A 23,592-nucleotide genomic window follows, 5' to 3' on the forward strand; every position below is an offset into this window, starting at 1 on the left:
GACTTCATGATTAATATAAAACAGAAAAGCGTTTGTGAAAAAGGGACTCCAGTGGTTCTGTGAATTTCCCACTGCCTACATGTACATCTTTATCTGTTACCAATAGGGTCTTTCAATGGAGAGACTGAAGCAGATAAAAGATATGTAAAATTCCAGAACCCACCCGCAAAGGTGAGAAAAATGGTAGTAGACTTCTTCAAAGGAGCTTACATTTCTAGTCTTAATTAGGTAATCTCTCAAGGTGGTTAAAAAAATGAAACATGAACCTTTGTTAATATCTACTCAGAAATAATAGGAATAAATCAGAATAAAAAATCAGCTTGGAACAAGTACATTAAACCTTACATAATATAAAAGGATAGATGTGTTAAACTTGGAACTTATATATAAACATTCTCAAGTGCTTCTTTTGACCCAAAAGTTGGTACATAGTTAACCATATTTTAACAAAGAATCTGGTGATGCCTAGGGACTCACATGAACTCACTGAAGTAAGTCTTGCCAAACGTGTAAATTCCCCTTGCGAAATATTGTAATAAATTGGCAAATGAGGAGAATATCATGCATAGAGTATCTTCATTTCCCTAAGGGTACAGTATGAGAGAAACAATGAAGAAATCTCAAAGAGATCTGCCTGTGGTCCATAAGAGATACAGCGTCCTAGTTAAACTGTATCTATTCCTGTGTAACAAATTATCCTGCTAAATTTTTGAGTAAACATAAATTTTAAAATAATAGTTATTTTTTCACAGTTTCCATAGATCAAGTTTTGGTGGCAGCTTAGTTGTGTGGTTCTGGATTGGGATGTCTTAGGAATTGTTGTTAAGATACTGACTGGAGGTACAGTGAACGCAAGGCTTCTGTAGGCCTGCTTGCTAGCCAGAGGTGCCTCCACTGAGCTAAATCCTGGCCCTCCGTAAACTTTCTTAAGTCTCTTCATGATGTGACACTAGCTTCTTCAGAATGAGTGACCCCAGAAGGTGAACAGGGAGTCTAAATACCTTTTATGATTTAATCTCTAAATCCAAACATTATCATCTTGATCACATCCTATTCTTTAGAACCATGGCACTAAACCCATTCATTATTAAGGTTGGAGAATCAAGCTCTGCCTCTCAAAGCAAGAAGTTTCAAAGAATTGGTAGACATTGTAAAGTCACGCCATGATCTTCCTAGAAATTCTTTGGGGCATAAAATGAAAGGAAAAAAGGATATGCTAATTAAATTTGCTGATGATATAAAGCTAAAAGAGGTATCTTCAACCAGGAACAAACACCTACAGGCAAACATTGTCTTATCAGGCTTGAATACTGTTATGAAACAAAGAAAGAATAAATTTACTGGGATATAATTAAAGCTCTGCTTTGAAGTTCAAAAAATGTATTGCACGAATGCAAGATTGTACAAACTTTTGAGAAACAATTCGACTGGAAAGTGACTTCATTTTTAGTTGGAAACAAACCAAATGTGTAGCTGGCTGTTGATGTGGTTGTTTAGGCCATTGTTACAAAGCAGTATGCTGGCCAGGCCATAGGGAGTGGTGCTAAATGGAACAGTGATTGTTACTTTTAGATGGATTGAGAGTGTTATATAGACCATCTTCAATTTAGGATAGTACAACTTAATTTTTTTTTACTTTATGATGGTGTAAAAGTGATAGGTGTTCAGTAGAAATCCTACTTTGCATTTTTTTTTCCTATCTACAGATATTCAGTATGATAGTACCCTATTTTTGTTTTAGTGTTTGTTTGTTTGTTTGGTACTGGGACCCGAATTCAGGACCTTGTGCTTGTGAGGCAGGCGATGGCACCACTGAGCTAAATCCCCGGCCCCTGACAGTACCCTATCGATGCTGGGCAAAGACACCAGGTGGCATTTTCTTGTCAGGCATGTGATCACAAGGGGAAACAATTGATACTCTATAGAATAGAATGCTGCTAAGTCATTGCGTTTGGTAGGTTAGGTGTAGTAAAGTGTATTTTTACTCATGATATTTTAAATTTATAATGGGTTTATTAGGATATAACCTCACTGTAAATAAAGGAACATCTGTATCCATTTGTAGACATGGACTTGAGTTTGGTCTGTGTTACAGTCTGGATATTGACTGTCCCTCCTAGGGCCCCGTGCTGAAGGCTTGGGTGCCCAGATGTCCCTACTGGGAGGTGATGGAGCCTTTAGGAGGTTGGGCTGTGTGAAAGGCTCTGAGGTCATTGAGGATGTGGCTTTAAACAGATTGTGGGACCCCAGCCTGTTCGTTTCCTCTTCTGCTTCCTGGCTAGTGAGGTGAGCTAGTTTTCTGCCTTGTATTCCTGCTATGAGGTGCTGCTTATCGGGGACCCAAAGCAAATGCTTCCCACACAAACCACAGACTAGAAACCTCTAAACTTTAGAGGTAAAATAAGTATCTCCTCTTTTTAAGTTAATCATCTCAGGAATTCTGTCATTATAGGACAGCTGGCTTACACAGTATGAAAGACCTCTACTTCATAAACTCTGGAGATTCCAACAGATCTAAATAGAAGTGTTACTGTGGCATTAGTTTATTAAAGCACCACCGATGTAAATGCCGGTGTGATGTTCCTCTTCATGAAGCGGAAACTGCTGCCTGGTGAGACTGTCCTCCCAAATCTCTTGCCTGCCACCTGAGTTGCTTAGGGACTTATACATGCATGTTTGAATAAACAGAATTTTAAAAATAAAACATTGTAGCATATTGTTTTTCTGAACGTTGAATTTGATGTCCTCCCTCAGAAATGAAAAAGCAGGCATGAGAGGAATGTAAGGAAATGGAGATAAAGAGTGGAAGGAATGAGGTAGATAGAAATAAAAGAAAGTAAGCAAGGCTAAAAAGAGCCAGGGAGATCACAAAGGGTGGACAGGCAGGAAACATGGATCAGGGGGAGGAGTGAGTCCCAAAATAGCACTGTGGCTTCTGCCACACGAAGGCAACACTCGATGAGAGGAAAGGTTCCGGGGAATCTTGAAAGGATCATATGCCAAATAGCTGAAGAGAAAGCATGAAGACTTTAGTTTGTAAAGGAACTTCGAAAATACATGACACTAAAAATTGTGTAGAGAAGTCATTCTTGTGGAATTTGCCTTCTTTTTAGTGTCTTCTGCATCAGATGCTTGTTCTAACAAAAACAACAGTAAACACTACACGGAGGACTTGCATGGCATACATTTTGTCAAGTGCTATATGCGCAGTTAACACTCACAACAATCTCGTGTTGTAGTTATTATTATAACCACTATTTTACATATGAAAAAATCAAAACGTAAAGACATACCAACACGTGATAATACTAAATGTATTTTCCAGATAGGAACTGGAGAAAATTGAAACATTGATATTGAATACTTTATCAGTGTATATCTCAGAATAGTCACAGAAGGAAAAAGTGACAAAGTATGAGGAAGGAAACCAAATACAGTTTTTAAAAAAATGTATAACTTTTTACAGTAGTTCTTAAAAAATGCTACATAGACCCAGCATAGTGAAAAGAGTTCCATTAAAATTGCTAGTCTCCTCAACTTTAAGGGCAAATTCAGATATGAAATTAGCTAGACTTGGTTTTCTTAATCTCTCTGGGGTTCGAAGTATTGTTGATGAATGAGAAGTCAGGAGAAATACTAGGAAAAAAGTTTTAGGTGGACAGTCAAGGATGGTTTCAAAATGCATAGAAAGGATAGTGATTGGTGATATATGCCCTAGTCATGGGAAATTTTCTTTAGCATCGTAACAGCAATGGAAATGGCTCTTTGATTTTGTCTTAAGGATATGGAAGTCCTGTTTCATGTTAACATGTGCTTGCACAGAATGTGTGTTCAGGCAGCAACAAAGGTCACAATAGAGATATGGCCACTTGGTTAGCTGGGCACAGAACAATTGGATTACATTACTAGCTTGGTTTCCATGCTGATCTCCCAGACTACAATATACTTAGACATGAGGACTGAATTTCTGTAGGCTCATAGGTTAGACAACATGGATGAGAAGCAGAGTTCAGTGAAAATTTTAAGACTGGGAGGTGTTCTGGAGTGCTCCTTAAGGTGGCTTTGCTCCTTCTCCCCCCTCACGCCCACCCCGCCCGCCCATCACAGACTTTCCGTCCCTGTTCACTGGGAGGAAGAACTTTCATTTTGGAAGCTTTATATACATTTTAGGGAAAGATCTTAAGAATTAAAATAAATCACAGGTTTCTCAGTTCCCAACCTCTTCTGATTTCCCATAAACTAAGTTGTTCCCTGTATCTAATTTTCTTAAGACCATGCAATATACACATTATCATCTTTTTTTTAAAGATGAAGAATTTCAGCTTCATTTAGATTTATTTTAATAGGTTCACAGAACTGGTAAATATCTGAGACAGAATTGGGTCAAATGAGTCTTACTACAACGAATGTTCCATTTACTCACATTGTAGCCACCTTTGCTTCATGTACCCAGAGGTAGTGGATTCATTCATGGCTTTGATATTTAAAGGAAATAATGTGCCCATATTTCTTCTATTTTGAAGCATATCTAGAGTAAATGTAGAAAGGAGCTTTATTAGCCAAGTGGGCATCTACCTGGGTGATTTGCCCTGCTTCCCTGGCTCAGCATCTTGTCACTTAGGAAAGGTGCTTCTGCCCAGCTCAAAGAACCACTAAATAAAGTAAGCTTGGAAAAACTTCGTTACTTAACCGTGTCCTTGTGCTCTGCATCTATTAATTCACTTCCTCTGGCTGATCAGTTTTTCTGTTCCTAGAGATTAATTTCTTTACCTTGGCACCCTAAAGGATCAAGGCTCACAACATATGAACAGTTCTTTTTCTTTCAACGCCAAAGGTATATTGTGAGGATTAATGAGATGATACTTATAATTGCATTTTGAGCTCCTTGTTGAAAGACACTTTGTAAATACAAGATATAAGTTCTCTGTTGAGGTCCACTCATCACTTGCAAGTGGTCAAGCATTCTCGATGCCCTTTGGGTAGCACACTTCCCTCCCTGACTCTAAGACAGATGTTCTGAGCTGGCACTAGGAATGCAGCCCAAACTGAGCTCAGAGAGCTTCTCCAGATCCTTTTCTTTAGTGTCATTTGTTTACTTTGAAACTCATAAAATGTTCTTTAGGGACGGAGTCATGGCAAAAACCTCTGAACTACTCCACTATTTGAGGATACACCCATCAATTTTCTTTTGCCTCTAGCTCTAGTACATAGTATTCAGTCTCTGACTGTTTGTTCATTAGAGCCACACTTTCATTTTTTTAATGTCAACAGAGCAATAAAGAAAAATTCCCCTTCCTTTATTCCACGGCTCAAAACAAAGTGCAAAAGTATCTCTGGCATTAATTGCACACAGGTGAATGTTGTTAAGATATTTCTATTAGCATACTCACATGCTTGACAACATTTCAGATGGTATTAATAGACTACCTGCCAAAAAATATTTCCTGCTAGCCAAGTACAAATTGCTAGGACCTTTAAGTCTTTAAGTGACTTTTCCTCCACTTAGGAGCAGTATATCATCATTAACTGTGGCTGGACCAAGAAATCGCATTTGTCAATGCCTGAATTGTTCTTTTACTTTCAGTGATTTTAGAAACCCACTTTGTTTTGGAAATGATTTAGCTGGGTATGTTTTAGAAGATACAGAAATATAAAAATCAACAGCTGATGATTTAGGAAATATGTAGGGTATCTTATTTTCTGTGGTCAGTTGGTCACTGCAAGATAACTTTTGTGAGGTCCACTAAGATATAGTCATCTTTTGAATGATGGTCTAACCAGTGTGCTTCCTTTTTATCATTCTGAGAGTTGAATCATATTAATATTAATAATGTAAATGAATTGAATGTTTTTCATATCTCAGGTTTTATGTCTATACTGCCCCCTATTATTGTAAACCAAATCTTATGATGAATTGAGAAATAAGAAAACCAAGACTAAGTGACTTGCACCAGATCACACAACCAGTAAATGGTAAACTTAGAACTCAAAACCAGATTTGTTTCCTAATCTCTGTAACTCTTATGCTGCATTAATTATGGCTTTAAGAAAATTAGTGTGACTTCTAATGAAGTGGCTCACATTTGGTTTGGACCAACACAGTATACGAATCATGTTATACAAACTATTCTCTGTTCTATAAAAGAGTTTCCTCCACCTTTCAGTTCTTCACTTGAAAGAACTTTTATTCTCTGAGCCTATTAACAAATTCCATATCCTCACCTTGAAGAGGTACTTCAAGTGTATTGGGGACCTACTCAAGGGATAATTTGCTTGCTTATCTTTCTTCTTCTATCTTAAATAGATTCACCAAAATGTAGAAATTGTGAGTTTATTCTGCGTAAAGGTTGGAGCAATGTGTATGAACCAGTTGGGCCTTACTAATTTTAACTCAGAGTATTCTGCTTTGTGCAATTCAACAGTGTGTGTTGTGCTCGTCTCCATAAGCTGAAATATTTGGTGGTAGAGCCAATAGTCCAAACAAAACTGACTTTATGAAGCCAATTGTATGAAAAAAAAATCTCAATTTCATACCCAAAATGGAAGAGAATAAACATACACAATTATTTTAATTACAATGAAATATAAGTACTAGTTTTTATAAAATCCAGTCCCATGTAGGTAAGTGTCAGATTCATACATTAATTTAAGAGCTATTTACTTGAAGGTCTCTTTGTACAATATACAGATTCCTCAGTATAGTAAAAAGCTTCAGTCATTACACATTTTGTTCAATCTGTAATGCATGTATGGCTCCTTTTAATCATATTATGACATCACTATTCATAAAATAATTCTTTATAGAATATAACATTGCTCTATTGAAGAATTGATTTCACTGTTTAAGATTTCCTACTGGTTGCTCTATGAAATGTACAACTGAATGTCATAAGGATTTAATAATTATATATGAACTTGATGAGGTCTGTTCATCTTTCAGAATAGTCTTATGAATGAATTCCTCTGTGTAGAAGTTTCTTCAATTAATCTAGGGAATGCGGCTCGGGGCAAATGAACTCAATCTCATGCACATGTTTCTAAAACAGTTCTTATTAGTATTTGAGATAAATTAAAATAAAAATCAACAAGAACATGAAAAGAGACTAAGAACAATGTTAATGTGGCGATTTAAACCAATTTCATTTTCCAAGTGGCCTTCTATCTTTCACAGCTTTTAGCAGCATGCAAGATCGCTCTTCTAAGAGCCAGATACTGTCAGTCTTGTGTGGAAAACTAAACCATTTTTCTAAATGTCTTTAAAGCTGAGGTGGAGAAGAATGACTCTCTCTCTTTTATTTTTCAGAGGGGTCAAAGGTTGGATCATGGCTATGCTTTCTCCCACTCTGTCATTCATTGGTTATCCAACATAATTTTCTCTTTTTCTGGTCTATAGAAATTTATAGATATTTATTTTCCAAGAGAGTGGATGGCATGCATAAAGGGATACTTCAAGGAGCATTTGGAAGAACCAATAAATACAGCTTTTTAATTAATTTGGCACATCTAGAACTCTGGCAAATTGGAATTTGGGTTATTTCTAATGTTGCCCCATGTTTTGCTAAGAATATACAGCTTTACATTTGCTATTGACTTCACTAATTCATTCCACAGTGAGTAATCATTTCCACAGTTAATGTTTTAATCAAAATAACAGATACAGAAAATTTAATGTGCGACAATTAATTCAATTTGAAGTTGGCACAATCCTATTGCCACTTCTCAGTATAGTATTCAAATGAGCCTAAAACTTCAGAGAATTAATGGCATCCCTTACCATCTCTATCACCTATTAGGCAGAATTAAGAGTTAGTGATGTAGGGTCTTCTCACAAAAGTGCATGGCCCTTTTCTCATTAAAAAAAAATTCTGAGACTTTGCCTAACATTATCTTGAAGTAATGGAATTCTGAGAACCCAGATATATCAGGAAGAAATATTACAATAAACAGTAACTATTACATATATTAACAGGTAATTTCTTTCTCTATGGGGCTATTGAGGCACCAAGAAGTTAGGGTGCCTTTCTGAGTGGCAAGACCTTTCCCATTTTACTGTAAGAAATGATACTTTGAGAAAAATCTTTAAAGTATCCACAGCAAGCCCAAACTGTTAATTGTTCTTTCTATTTATTGTACTTTATCCACTTTCTCTTTTGATACGGTTAATATGTCAATCTTTACACCAGCCAGATAGGTTTGCATAACGTAGGCTGGAAACACATCCATAGTTACTTCCTTTGTGAACATTTTTTTAAAAATTCTGGGGTAATAAGGATAATGAGTCAGTTTCTTAGAATAATTTCTTCACCAGAGAGGTAAATGGGAAATAAAATTCCCTAATATTTCTACTTTTTCTATTTTGCACACACACACACACACACACACACACACACACATACACAGCATGCCTCTTTTCCCTGTTCTGCAGCTGTATTAAAATGTAGCATTTTTTCTGGCTTTCAGACTAATTTGTAAATTGTTTCTGAGCCACCTGTTTTGAGTTTTTTTATCTTACTTTTTAATATTGGTAATATGAAGTGGAGTTTCCTAAGCTCCAATATAGGACTATGAATCAAAAGTAATAAGTTATAATTCACTAGTTTCTGTTAGATCATTGTGAGGTTGACTGATGAGATAGATGAATTTCCACAGCTGGCTTCATTAATTTGTTATTTGAAGCATATTCATTAGAGGCGTATCACAACACCACTTTCCACTTTCTCCTAATTAGAGAAACCATCCAGGAGTGGTAATAACAGTTGCAAAAGAAAAAGGGGGCCATGCTAGCAGTTAAAAGCATTATGTTTGAGCCTTGAAATTGATTAGATATTTCATGCTTGGAAGAAGTATCCCTAGCCATCTTTATGAGCGGATGTTTATTCAGGGAGGACTAGAGAGAGAGAAAGAGAGAGAGAGATTAATCATCATCTCATATTTGTAAGTACTTTTATTTCTCCATTGAAGGTCCCTTCTTTTTCAAAGGTGGAACAAATCTGTAAAAGGAGATAGAGGTATAGGGTCCTCTGTACTACTCTGCCTGTTTCACACAGGTGAGGAGATGCCCAGGCCTCCTTTCTTGAATAGGAACTCTGCCTTCTGTCAGGATTTTAACTATTCCTTGGCTTCTCCATGCCTAAAAGGAGAGCAGTTGCAACTTCCGGAGAGGAGAATCAGGGAGGATGTGTTCCCACCCATCTGAGGGGACTGCAGTGATGTTATAGTGGAATATGCCTGGCAGAGGAGCTAAGCATTTCCTGTAGCATTGTGAAAGTGATCTACCAGCTGAATTCCTCAGAGGTCAAGCTGGGATGAGGAGAGAGTATGCAGGTAAACTCATTTCTCTAAGTGGCTAACCCTTCTATGGATCCCCACTCAATGTCATGTTGCCCAAACATGACAGAGTACTACATAGCCAAGACTAACCTGACCTTCAATGGAGGGCAGAGTAACTTCAACTCCACCTCTACTAATGATAAATTGATATCTATCTCTAAAAACTTCATAAAACAAACAAACAACCTAGGATGTTTGTAATGACTTATTGACTTTTCAGATTGTTCTTTAAGCTGTTTTTTAAACTTTAAAGGCAACACTGATAATGAACGCTTCCAAATGGTAAAACAGAAAATCCCCTTCAAATATAACCGGCCCGTAGAGGAGTGGCTGCAGGAAAAAGGTAACCGTCGTTAAAACTTTCATTTTAAAAATCATTTGATTCTAAACCCTCATTTTTAAAGCCTGCAAATAAATGTTCCTTAAATGATAATCGCCTGCTGCATAAATGACTGTTTTAATTTTCATTATAATTTGTGTCAGCTTCCACCTGCCATATGTTGATAAATCATGCTATAATACATTGCCATTAAAATACAGTTAAAGGGACTAACATCTAGCCCACTATCAGTGTGACAACCACAAACAAGAAATTCTAGGAATGTCTAAAAAAGAAATGTATTATGGCAATTTAACCACTGCATGACATTATTTGTTAATTTGTTTTAAATTACCTCTTATACCAGAGCTTTCTAAAAAAAAATTCAAAAGTACTTTTTAAACTTACATCTTGAGGCTGTTTTGGCTTTTCTGTCTGTGTAGCATGGTTAACTCAAAAAAAATCATAGACTGACTTGAAATGTAAACGGCTTAAAACAAATGTTATAAAGGAAGCAATGTGTTTTAACATTTGTTTTTAAACAAAGAAAAGAATGAGAAAGATGAATTTTGCCTTTATAATTAAACCTAGAGGCAAAAGTGTTTTTTAATGAGATTAATTGCATCCTATTTCCTGACTGGAACTAAAGGAAAACAAACTTATTTTACACTTTGGTTGCACAATACCCTTGTGTATTTGATGTTTTATGCAACAAACGTGTAAGTGGTGAAGACAATGAGTTGGAAGTAGAAAGGCTTATGAAAGGCAAAACAGTTTCTGATTTGCTCAATGAAACAACCACTCTGTTATTAAAACAGGGCATCAGTTATAACTCAAGTTAGAATTTTCTGTGTGGCTTCTGTTGGTTATGAGATAAACTATTGTTTTTTAAGGAAGAAAATCTCTATGTCTTGGAAGCTATACATTCTCCTCTTTCTTGAGCCAGTATAAGCTACTCTTATCTCAAGACCTCAAATGAGCCCTTAAAGTTTGTAGAGATTTGATTGCATTACATATGAGGAGGAATTTGGGGTATTTCTTACTATGCAACTTCTTAAATAACCACTGCAGTTTTAAGTTGGGTGAATACATTCAGACCTTTAAACATGGAAAATCCTCACCAAGTCTTAACTGTTTGCCCTGTTTTCAACATATGTGGTCTAATTAAAAATAAATTAAGAATAACTCTAAAAAGCAAATAATTTTGTTTAGTAATCATCAGCTCATAAAGTCCCTTTAACATTAAATACAATGATTGCCTCACTTTTAAAAAGGAAAAGAAAACTAGATGCATGTCTGAGTCTCATGTGCCTGAGAGAACTTTTTTGTTTCTTTTAATTTTATGTTAATAATACTTTATTTTACTCCATTGCCTTTTGAAGTCTAAGTTTAATAGCATGCCAGGCATTTTCATTTGTATAAACCATTATAAAGTATTGGTAGGCTTTTAGTTTTCTTTATGATAGCACTGTTATGAGTTAGCTTTCATATAGAAGGATGTTTTCAAATGCATAAGTTGAGGGCAGAGGTGGGAGAGGGGAGGTTGGGGTGGGATTGATGGAGGCGTCCTAGTTTCTTTATCTAATATGTATCATATAATATTAAAAGGAATCATTCGCAAACTGTCAGATTCTCTTCTACGTTATTTTCACTGAATTCTATTTTCTGTAATTTGGGTGAGTAACATCTATTTATTCTATTGCTTTACCTCTTCCTCTGCCTAGCTAACTTCCCTATCAAAAGTCATGGAAAATATGCACTGAAAGACCTTGTAACAATGAATACGTAGGATGGCAATAGAAAGATGATTAGACAGATGCATTAGGAAGTGCTTGGAATGCCTCTCTGGAGTTATTTCTGTCACTGGAGAAGAGAGCTAGGTGATAGCATTCCCAAGACTGTTTTCTGGCTCTGTCTATTATTGATTGACTTTCTAACCTTAGACAATCCACTTAACCTTTTTATGTCTCAGCTTTCCCATCTGAGGAGAGGAGAAATTATACTGCCTATTCCCCAAGGGTATTCTGAGGTTTAATTAATTCGTCTTTGTGCAACACTGACTAGAGACGTGCAAAGATTTAATTTAAGCATATGTGAACTTAATGTCCAAATGAGGTAACAATTAAGGATTTCCTAGAGGATATACAACTAAAACAAAGCTGCTGCAAATCCTATATTGGCGTTACAAAAAAACAAAACAAAACAAAAAAAACCAACCTTCATATTATTCCTGAAACCATGATTCTCAGGCTGGGAAATTTATGTATATTATGTACACACAACACACACACACACACACACACACACACTCACACACACATATATAATGGTCACTTATTTTTAAAATATTATTGATGATAAGTAATGAAAATACTAAATGAGAGAATGAGAATAAATAAATGTAGCACTAATGAGAATAAATAAATATGGCATGGATTTTGAGAAATTTGGGGCAAACCCTGAAAAGGGAGACTTTCTCAAGTCTATCCTTCATATCCCATATAGAGAAGGCAGTGCCAGCTGGTTCTCCTGCTTAGCTGAAAAAGATAAGTCACTCAGAGGAGAAGGCAGGAGGACGAATATGTTTTACTCTTCCTTTATGATTGCTAGCTTTGCTATTAAGTGCCTAACCCAAGAAACAGAACATTAGGAGAAGGTTTTGAAACAAAAGAAAAGCAAATCTAGCTAGAAGTACATCATAAAAAGAAAAGCAGATAGAAACCCAAGCACTTTCTATGACATGAAGGGTAATTGAATAGACAGCTCCTTCACTGTCTCACCCTGCCAGTTTCATTTGCAAGAAGTGATTAGTTAGATCTCTCTGGGAAAGCAGTGGTAACCAGGGATGAAGCAGCAGTTTAATATTATAGCCACCAAGCATGTCTTGATTTTCCTAATTCTTGGGTCAGTCTCCAGTAAACAAAGACCACTTTATGGAGTGAACTGTAGTAAATAGGACGAATGCAATCTATCATCCAGCTAGTGTAATTCAGCTTTTCATGTCAATTTTCTCTGACCCTCTTTTCATTTTCAAGCATTAACAGAATGAGTATTCCCTAGAAAGTAAGATGAAAACCATTATAGAAGTTATCATTGTGGCGTATTCTCAAGAATATTAGATTATAAAGCCTACCTATAATCAAGATTAGGCAACCATTAACTAGCCAGCAGTACTGGATTATATACACATCACAAAAAAGAGATACGGGTAAATGTTATGAATGGACAGTAGTTGTGGGTATGAAAGACACCTTGGCATTGGAGCTATCTAGTGTAAGACATTGAACTTTCACCCTAGAAATCTCTTATTATGTACCTTCTTCTAACTTCTGTTACCTGCTCCAATGCCTATGTTGAAGCAGTATTTCTACACCACTTCAGTTACACCATTTTTATGTAGTAAGCTTAGAAATCCCAGGAAAAGTTGTCAAAAACGAACTGTGCAGAGGACTAAAGTCCAGGCCATTACTTTGTGTTACTGGACATTTAACTTTAGCTGCATCTGTGTCAAGAGGACAGTGGGCGAAGGGCCAACACCGATGCATGTAACAGGACCCTGAAGGAATAGGTGCAAAAAATAATGGAAATCTATTCCATCTGTTTTGATTGCACCCTTGGGATCTGGACAATTCTGCTATCATTAAGGCCAGCAGATCCCTTTTCTATGCATTAGAGATTATTAGAAAGTACAGATCATTTTGATTGTAATAAAGTTCACTAGTCAATTCCTTAAACCTCCAAATGGGTATTATTTATATGTTAACCTTGAATAATAAGGCCTTAAAAGTCACTCAATTAAAGTGACAGTTGTCTAAAGCGTTCCCTCTGAACAGACACAGTTTCCCTTCTTTGCTTTAATTTCTTCCTCCAGTGTACACTAAGGAAGAATTATACACTGTATAGTTTCCACATTATACACCAGAACTTCAAGGACAGATAAACATTTGCATGCCCTTGAAGGTCATGTAATAGGGGTAGTGATTAAGGGGCCAAATGGCATCATGCATCTCTGCTCATTAAATCAGAGATTGTAGAGCAAAAACGTCAGTCTCTTAAATGTCTATCTGCTTTTAATAATCAGCCAAGAATAAGACAAAATTGTTTCCAGTTTTTTTTATAGCTAAAATAATCCAGTGATTAGGTTCAGGATGAATAGAGTATTGTTTCATTATTAAATGAAGTGAAGAAAAACTCAGGAGGGATATATCTTAATTCTAATACTAGGTTTGTTTTTCACTTTCTCCAGGAAAAGCATAAGGAAGTAATCTAAAGAAATATCACTAAAGAAGGCCTTAGCATGTCGCTTCCATGATAAATTAAAATGAAATTTAAGAATCTTTTAAATTTTTTTTCTGGGAAGGCTCTCTACCTGCAGATAGGCTTTTTTTAAATAAGCAGAAGTAGCTGGGGGTAAGACTGGTTCATTCACTATTCTAAACTATAGTCTGCCATAATTTTATCCTGCTAGTATTCTTTCTACAGAAGTATAAATGGTCCCCAATGACAACTCCAAATAGGGTGAGCTACTGATTTTCTTCAATCCATTAATGTATCTCTATATAATTTAAGGAGGCTTTTGTGTTGCTTTCTTCATTAATATCTCCCCTCTTGTAAAAATATTACCAATTTACCGATTCTGAATGACATATTTCCTACACTCCTACTTCCATTCCAGCAGTTTGATTAATATCTACTTATTTTCTACCATAGAGTATAGTTTAGTTATCTGATCATAACCTCTTGCCTCGAAAAAAAGTAGTTATGGGAATTTATCTGTCATGATATTGTTAAACAGTAAATATAGGTAGAATATTATTTACTTTGCAGGCATAGGAAATTATCAATTTGGTGACTAGAATATTTATGTTTATAAATGTGCAATAAATCCTAATCTTTTATATGAAATTTAATTTCAATTAATATAATTTAATTATCTGGTCTCTTCTGAAACATTCAGTGATCTTAATCACCTCACTGAGTATTTGTTTGTCCTATATAATTTCTTTTATTTGTCATTATTAAATTTATAGCTTAAAAAGTCAAAGCAGTAAGCATCAGTGATTTATTCTGGTCATTATTTGATTTAGATATTTCTGTCATCCATAATGATATATTAAAGAATACTATAATAGCTTTCATCATTGAAATAAGATTTCTTCTTCCATAGAAGAAAAAGAAAGACTTCATTATTCAGGTTATTTAGGATTTTCAGCTAGACAGTGGAAGAGATAATGACATGTTACTTGCCAATGTCAGTGTTGAGATTTTGTTGTCTATTTCTCCCCTTTCAATTGCTCAAGGACGCTTGCTTTGATTCCTGGTCCATTCGGACCAGGTAAGTTAGGGAGGGAAAAATGCATGGAAATAATAATATTTCCTCCACCCAACCCACTAGGCCGGCAGTTAACCATCTTCAACACCCAGGCGCAAATAGCCATCGGAGGAAAGGACAAAGGACGCCTCTTCCAAGGCCAACTCTCTGGGCTTTATTATGATGGCTTGAAGGTACTGAACATGGCAGCTGAGAACAATCCTAACATTAAAATCAATGGAAGTGTCCGGCTGGTGGGAGAAGTCCCATCGATCTTGGGAACCACGCAGACCACCTCTATGCCACCAGAAATGTCTACGACTGTTATGGAAACCACCACTACAATGGCTACTACTACAACTCGCAAAAACCGCTCTACAGCCAGCATTCAGGTAAGCCTTTTTCTAAGAATTAATTGCTTCTGCATCTTTAAACATGAGTATCACAGTCAGGGTTCTATGTAATTAAAGAATTTATATTGTTATATTTATAGGAAGGTTGCCTGCCAATGCTCATAGTAATAAGACCCAGGAGTACAGATAGTTATAAGAATCTTGTGGTGCTTGTGGTTATGATTTGTATCATATTTGTCACTGAAATGCTTAAGCTGTTATTCAAAATGGACTACACTTTTCCTATGAAATTCTCTCTTATTTTATTACTGCTTCTTTTCAAATAGCAGAAAGGGAAAGAGGGAAAAGGAAATTTTGTTATCCCAGGAAAAACTGTATCCAGTTCAATTCTATTCATATCCTCCAGATGGCTTTGTTGGAACATGAGGCCAATGGATGCTATTAAATCAAGGGCAATTGAAGCTAGAAGTTCAAATAGTCCTTGTAAAATGTAGTCTTTGTGTCTGATATTAAGTCTTGATTAATCATTTGTCATTTTGGGGGTCCATTAGGTTTCCCTTATGTTTGACTGAGATACTAATTACATTAGGAAAAGTAAAGATTTGAATTTAGCTAGGCAGGAAGTCCTTAGTTTTGTGGTAAGGCTTTTGTTTTTCCACTTTAAAGTAATTATATCCAAGCTAAAGCTTAATACTTTGCTGACTCCCTTGGCATTTCATAAATCTAGTTAGTAGGGGATAGGAGGTTAATCGAGTTATTAGCCTTAAAGTCTCTGGCATGAAATAAGACACTGCAATTTCTTGTGGGGAAACTGCCCCTGGCCTAGTTAGTGCTTATAAAAAATTCAGTAGATCAGTACTTGTCCCTTCTGCTTTCCAATATTAAGACTTACCCATTAGTGGGTGTGGTGGTGAACTCCTGTAATCTTAGCGCTTTGAAGACTGAGGCAGGAGGATCACCATAAGTTCGAGGCCAGCCTGGGCTACATAGTGAGTTCAAGGATAGCCTGAACTACACAGGGAGACCTTGTCTCAAATAAATAAACAAACAAACAAACAAACGAAAAAACCATTAACCAGGAACTCAGTTGAGTCTTGGACATCATCCTTCCATTAATTCCAATGAACATTGTAAATTTAAAGTCAATAACTAATTAAGCCTTCCATATGTTCCCTTATTTCTAAATTTGGTTTACATGAGTTAAGTAGAGGTAAATGTGTTGTCTTCCTTTTTCTGTTTCTTTGAGAAGAAATCCAGAGGGCTCCTTATCATAACTACATAAGAACAATTTGAAACAGTGGTAATGATGTCATCAGCCAATGTTATGTGTTTTCCAAAGGCTGTCAAGAACCTGGCTAGCGTAGCAGTCTTGTAATCACAGGTTCTATTCCATGCATACCTACACATGATCAAAAGAAAAAGTGCTACTGTGTTCCTATTAAAGCGGTAACTCCTGACACCTCACTCCACTCACTGAGAAGAAGATAAAAAGCAATATATATTTCTATTATGACTCTATAGCTCAAGAGTAGATCTGTTTATTGTTGGTGAAAGGATTGTTCTGTTTGCACAGGTCTTGGCAGACTTGTTTTGTTTCTGTCAGAATATATTCTGCTAACTCTTTGGGAAGCAGAGGAGCAAATGGATTTTTCTTCTTTGGAATGGCTGATCCTGTGGTCCTTTTTAAAGTCAAATTTTCACTGACTGTGGGAGGATTTAATGTTACTCACAGATTCAGGGACTAAGCCATAGTAATTGTCAGCTTTTGGCTTTCCCTCCCACCGCAGATATGTATATGAGAGCAGCCTGGGTGAATTCCTAAACCATTTCGACAAACTAAAAAGTCAGGGCTTCTAAAGAAGACGGGTTTCAAGGCACAAAATCTTGCCAGTGGTCATAGCTCTAAACCTCACAGAATCTGTGTTCTCTTAGAGGAAGTGGATCTCTGGGATAGCCCCCTCTCACAACTCCTCTCTAGAGTGTATTTCTTTTCCTTTGAGGCCAGTAGTAATTGGATTAAATCTACATGCCTTTCCTTTTACTTCTACCAAGGCTATAAAAATGAGTTACAAATCTCTTGACCTTCTTTGTTTTTAAGGGTGTGTAAATACATACTCTTGGAGGAAAGTCAAAAGCCTTGCAGAATTGAATAGACTAGAATGAGGGATAAAAATGCCCCATGTTATTTGTGAAAACAAACTAGAGGAAATAATGTTATGCTAAGGGTTTGGGGCTTTCTTGTTTTTACTAATTACCCATAAGAACTCTGCCCTATGTTCCACAAAAACTTGAACAACTAATCTCCAAGATTATTCTGGCCTCAAGTACATTCTACAGATCACATTAAGCCTATGTTAGGATGGAGGACACAACAACCTTTGCACTCTGTCTGAAGTTTAGCTCAAGTCCTAGACTCTGGAGACTTGGGATGAAGAAGGAGAAGGCCCTGGAGTTTCAACATACCTCTGTGATCTAGCTAATTTTCTTGGATGAGGAGGACTCATAGAGCTTTGATCTCTGGGAGACAATTCAGAAAGGAAAAAAACAACAATGTGTAGGAAAGATTGGATTTCATTTTGCCAGGCTTATTTTTCATTTTTTTCATCTATGTGTGAAATCATACATAGAACATTTTCCAAATGATACTCTTGATAATATTATTAAAGCAAAGTGCCTGAAATTGAGACCGTTCTTGGAGAAAAAAAAACATATGAGTTCACAAGTATGAAAACCTGGCTATTCAAAAAATCTACTGGTTCTTTCTAAAGCATGAGCTAAGAAAGCATCATTTGAGGAGTTTATTTCAGATGGACTTCTACTTGTGTTGATTTCAGATCAAAGGAAAACTGTAAAGTGCTTTTAGAGTTGCTCTTACTGTGTGTGAACATGAAAACATAGTTTCTGAGTGAACTGATACAGCTTTCCAATGCTCTAGACTCCTGGCAAAAATTGGTGCTTTGATCTTTCTGATATTCCAGTTTTTTACAGACATGAGTGTAGAACTGCTTTTGAATGACATGGACTATATTAAATTACTCACAGCTATTGTGCCCAAGCAATGGAACTTGACCCTGTATTAAGAAAAATGCCTATAGTACCCCCAAATTTAAAAAAATTTAAGGTACTCACTGAGAAACTAGGAGTGGGGTGTGTGCGCGCGTGTGTGTGTGTGTGTGTGTGTGTGACAATTCTCAAGTAGAGATCTCCCACTTAGTAGGTACTCAATAAACAGGTATTAAATAAATCATAATATGGGAAAGGCTTTACTTCCTACCTTATAGTCATTTAACAAGTGAAGTCAATAGCTGGGGGTAGTATCAGGGTATTTTGGACATTTTTTTTCTAGTGGTAGGGCGATAGGTTAGTGATTCTAATTGTGTGCTATAGGAATAAGATAGCCTAGTTTTTAAACTCTAGTTCATTCTCATATTAGCTAGGTGACCCTAGACAAGTCACATAGGTTCTAGGTAACTATTGCTGAGAAACAAGCTTGCCCATAAATCGGTGGCTTAAAATAACTACTCATTAGATCTCATAATTTGACAGATCAGAACAATGGGAAGAGTTCAGTGTAACAATTTCGCTTTCCTAGATGGAGTTCATTGGGGTTATTCAGTGGCGGCTCTGGTCACATACTTCATGCCTGAGTTGTTAATGGGAAAGACCAGACTCAACTGGACTATTTCCCCTTCATGCAATCTCCAGGATTCTCCCTGTATTCCCTTTAACAAAATAGTTGGAAAGACTTCAGGAGTTTTAGAGCTTCCAGAGAGAGTGTCTCAAGGGAAGAAAGTACATGGTGCTAATTTCCTATATCTTGGAAGTTGGCTGGGTATCCTAATACTCTATTGGTCTAAGATTCCAAGGCTTTCCCTCATTCAAGAGAGGAGATGGGAACCTCATTTCTCCACAGGACAAGCAGTAAGAACTTGCAACCAACCTGAGCTGACCACATGGCACAATGGGGGAAGAAAGGGGAGTTACTAGCCATGATTACACTACCTTTGCTACTCTAAGGATAACTGAGCTAATATAAGTAAAATGCTCAATGCAAGTACACCGTATAGGGTAAGATTGTAGATATTTTAGCCATTATAAGAATATACCTCATCCAAGATAATAATTGGCTTTTTATTTTTTATTTTTAAAAATTATTACTAATTTTTTTTGTGATCAGAGATACCATTATGAAAGCCTAATTGTGAAAGAATTAATTTCTCAAAGTGTTAAAATTTTCTAAGACCAATGTTTAGTTGTGCATACAAGAATTGAATCGTTTGGAAGATTGTTGGTTTATAATTACCTCTATAATATTATTTAATCACAAATTGTATGAACCTGGATTATATGTATAAATATAAAAATTGTTTACAATATGCTGTTTGATTTGTTTTTGAATGTTTTAATTTTTTTTTTAAATGTTAAATCTGTGCTCTAGTATGTATACAGATTGAGAAGGTTGATGCTCTAGTCTTTGGAAAATACCCTTAGGGGACGATATAGATAATTCACTGCTGTAATTCTGTTGATCGAAATATAATGGAAACTAACTCAATATTTCAGTTTTATCTGTACCCAGAAGCAGCAGACGTGTAAACAAATGTGCAGTAAAGAATAATCTTGATCCATTTCAAAAAAAAAAAAGAATATACCTCAGAAAAAAAGAATATACCTCTTGACCATAGTAGCTATAGTTTAGATAAATACTAAGAATTTTCAAAAGGATAGGAATTTACAGGAGATCTCTGGTTGAATTTAGAAGCTGAAATGAGTTCTGATAAATCTAAACTATTTATGATATCAGGACTGGATGGATTTCTCTGATCCCTCATTATCCATCTTGAATTTTTCCTTTTCCTTTTAAACTAACCTAAGAGTTCTATGGGCCTTGAGAAATAGGTTTGGTTATGGAGTTTATCTTTTTACCCTTATTTTGAGGATTACGAAGAAAAGAAATTGAAATCTCTTGCCATCATAGAATTTATAATCTGAGGAAGGCAAGAGGGCTGGACGTTAACTATCATCATGAGACAGTGACTTGTGGATGGCTATGTGGGTCGGGTATGATGAATTGTACAGAGGATAATTTGGCCAGATTTCATGGGTGAAGTGGCTATGGAACTGGGCTCAACTCATTCTCCACTCAGATTTCTCAGTCCTCATTCAGGACAGAAGGGAAAAGTGAGGAACAAGAAACTTTTACTACTAACTTTCAGCTATACTACCAAAATGTTTCCAAAAGAGAGGAAAGGACCACAAGGAAAAGCTCCAAGATGTACATTGTCTTATCTTTGGCCTTCAGTCTGAGTTGTTATCAGCAAAGAGAGAGCTCAGTGTGTTCTGTGCAAATCAGCATTTGGAATTGTTTCTCGGCTATTAGCAGGATATAGATCGTGACCCACTTTTTCGGTCCTGGGCATTGGCAAAGTCACCTTGAAATTGGCCCGTGCTCCATAGCACCAGAAAATTGCCAGAAAATCGCAATGCTCATCCTGGACTGAAACTATGCTAATAAGCAGGATAAATGAAAGACTAAGGGTTGTGAGATGTCATTTTCAGCTCAAGCTTCACAAATGCAGTAGTGGAATATAAACTACTTTCAAAAGGAAACAACAATGTTTTAGGTTTTGTAATAAAACCTATATGGAAAGCCCTCTCTTTGGCTTTTCAATTTTAGGCTAAGGACCCTAAGAAACACACATCAGCCTAGATACTGAAGACTGCAAAATGAAATGAAGCAAAAGCTTGGGATGGTAAAAATTGCTCCTGTGCATGGTCTTTTCCAGATAGAATCCCAGCGTGTTGAAGAGTGGTGCGATGTAGCATGAGAATTTCTGAACTGGACGTCTGATTCTTCCAGTTACTTAGCTATACATCTCTGAGCAGGTTGATTAGCCTCTCTAAGCTTCAGTGTCATTACCTGTGAAAAGATCATACTCTAATTTTCCCCATGGGCTTGCTGTGCATGGAAGTGTGATCATGGATAGCAACTCAAGCTTTCAGTGAAAATTTTCACCTTGAGAAAACACTTCAAACTGAGAGACTCAGAACCCACAGATCCTCATAGAGTTTAGCCTTCCTTGTAGAGTTGCTAACCACAATAAGAGCAATTTTATCTATACTTACACAAACTCACAATGACATAGGAGGTTCCTAGATTAAATCAGAGTCCTCAACTCATCCATGAAAAGAGTTTTCTACGAGAGACTCATATTCTGCAGTGGAAATTGACTTTGCTGAACAGTTACTACATATGCTGTAGAATACTCTTATTAGACTGAAGGGAAGGAGACTACCGTTTTTGTAGATCAAAATGATGAAATATGAATGATACTCAGATTTACAGCATTTTGTTATAAAAGGCATATCAGAAACAGAACACCAATTTTTTTCCAGATTCCTTAAATAGTCAGTCTGCCTTGGATTGGGACATGAGACAGATCTATCTTATCTCCAATATCATCTTGTAATAGGGTATAGATCAACTTACAACAAGAGTGGTCATACTTACCCAGAGAATTGTATCTTCTGTGCTCCTCTACCTTATCCCTGATGCCACTGGCTTGACAGAAGTGAGACAAGGAATCCATACTGTTTTCACGCCCTTGCTTTTACCACTAGACAACAAATCCTCCAGGGGAAATTTATTTTAGGATCAGGGCACAACTAATATTGATTAACAGCCTTACATAATGTGCGGCTCCAGGGCTCCTTCCTTTCCTGCCAACCCTCATAACTGGGGAAGGAGCTGAAGATTTGTCAATCTAATTAGACTTTTGAAGCCAGCCAAGAAATGTTTTCTGTCTTCTCTTCACCCTCACACAGGTCCTTTCTTTTCTCCTCTCAGAGAATAATTTTAGGAGAAGGAAATTGGACTCTAATTTACTTGTTGTCTGGTAAGCCTCTCTAGTGACATTTTCTCTCTAGAATTGCCTAGTTCTTGTGAAAAAAAAAAAGCCAGATAGGTTTGTCTTCCCCTTAAAGAATTGTATGTTGGCAGTAGGAATAGACCAGACCAGTAAAGAGAATAGAGGGTTATCTTCTCAGCCCCTATTTAATACCTTAATTTCTGTGAATGGGACAAGCATTTCCCAGAGCTATGTCTAGTCACTTAAGGGGACTGTGGGGAGGGTACAGATGGTAGCCAGGCTAGAAGTCTGCAGAGCCCAGAGGAGTGACCGACATGCCTCTCTAATTAGGCTGTGATGATGGTGGGATGGAATTTGCACCAGTGCCACTGATAAAGTACTGGATCTTATTTCAGCAGACCTGAAGAGCTGAGAGAGAAGCCAGCTCAGTTCTTAGGTACCCATGTGTGGCCATTCTCAAATGTTTTTAAAGCTGAAGGTAACTTTGTTTTTCCAATCACCTAAGATACCACTCAGCCATGTCCAAAGCCAACAAAGCCAAAGTCCTTACAATGTGACCTCTGGATCCTCTCCCTGACCATATTTCTGAGTACTGCGCTCCATTTACTCAGGCCTTGGTCCTCCTTGAGCATTGGGCCAGAGTAAGGGAGGAATAAGTGAGGCCGTCACAGGGTTAGGTCATGTCTTTATTTAAAATAATAATTTTTGAAATACATTATTAATGTTGATTTCAAAATATTGCAATAAAATACTCCTTATCTTGAATGTGCCTCTGGGTCACCTTTCAATTGTACACCTTAAATGAATATTCTTTTTGGTACCGGGGATCGAACTCGGGACCTTGCGCTTTTGAGAAAGGTGCCAGAACCACTGAGCTAAATCCCTGAACCCTTAATTGAATATTCTGCTTGCTCAATTGCCTTGACCTTGTTTGGACATGTCTCTAGCACACTTGTGTCATCTCACTACCTTTTGCCTCTGCTAGAAACAGCTCTTCCCAGTTACGCAAGTGACTCACACTCTCTCTTCTTCTAGTGGCGCCTGCCATGGCACCTTCCAGAGAGGACCACTCAGGCCATCTTGTATGCCATTAGTGCTGTCTATCACCTTCTCCCCCTTTGTTGTCTCTCAGAGCAGTTATCACTGCCTGATATTACACCACATACTTGTTTATTATCTCTAATCAAATGTCAACTCTAGGATGACAAGGTCTTTCTTGTGACCACTATCACATACAGTGCATAGAAGAGGACTTAGCATAGACTACAGTCAATATTGGTTGAGGGCACTACTCTGCCAGCACCTCCTAAGGGAGTGGATATGCCTCTCAATATTCGAAGCCCAGAGCCCCTTTCTTCCTCATGGCCCACTCCTTAGGGCTCTTCAGTGGGAACAATCACCCCTGGTTTT

The 23,592-nt window shown here is 36.9% G+C and overlaps 1 protein-coding gene across 1 annotated transcript in view; it reads left to right on the forward strand.

Annotated features, from left to right (window-relative positions):
• Positions 1–23,592, forward strand: part of Nrxn3 (neurexin 3) — a 1,580,164-nt gene that overhangs the window by 1,419,891 nt on the left and 136,681 nt on the right. The window contains 2 exon segments of the mRNA XM_087195138.1: positions 9,584–9,673; positions 15,045–15,352. Coding sequence (XP_087051264.1) covers positions 9,584–9,673; positions 15,045–15,352 — 398 coding nt within the window.

The sequence above is a fragment of the Heterocephalus glaber genome, unplaced genomic scaffold, assembly GCF_053883595.1.
Source record: "Heterocephalus glaber isolate CG9 unplaced genomic scaffold, H.glaber_assembly_v1.0 deba00001608, whole genome shotgun sequence".
Classification (NCBI taxonomy): domain Eukaryota; kingdom Metazoa; phylum Chordata; class Mammalia; order Rodentia; family Bathyergidae; genus Heterocephalus; species Heterocephalus glaber.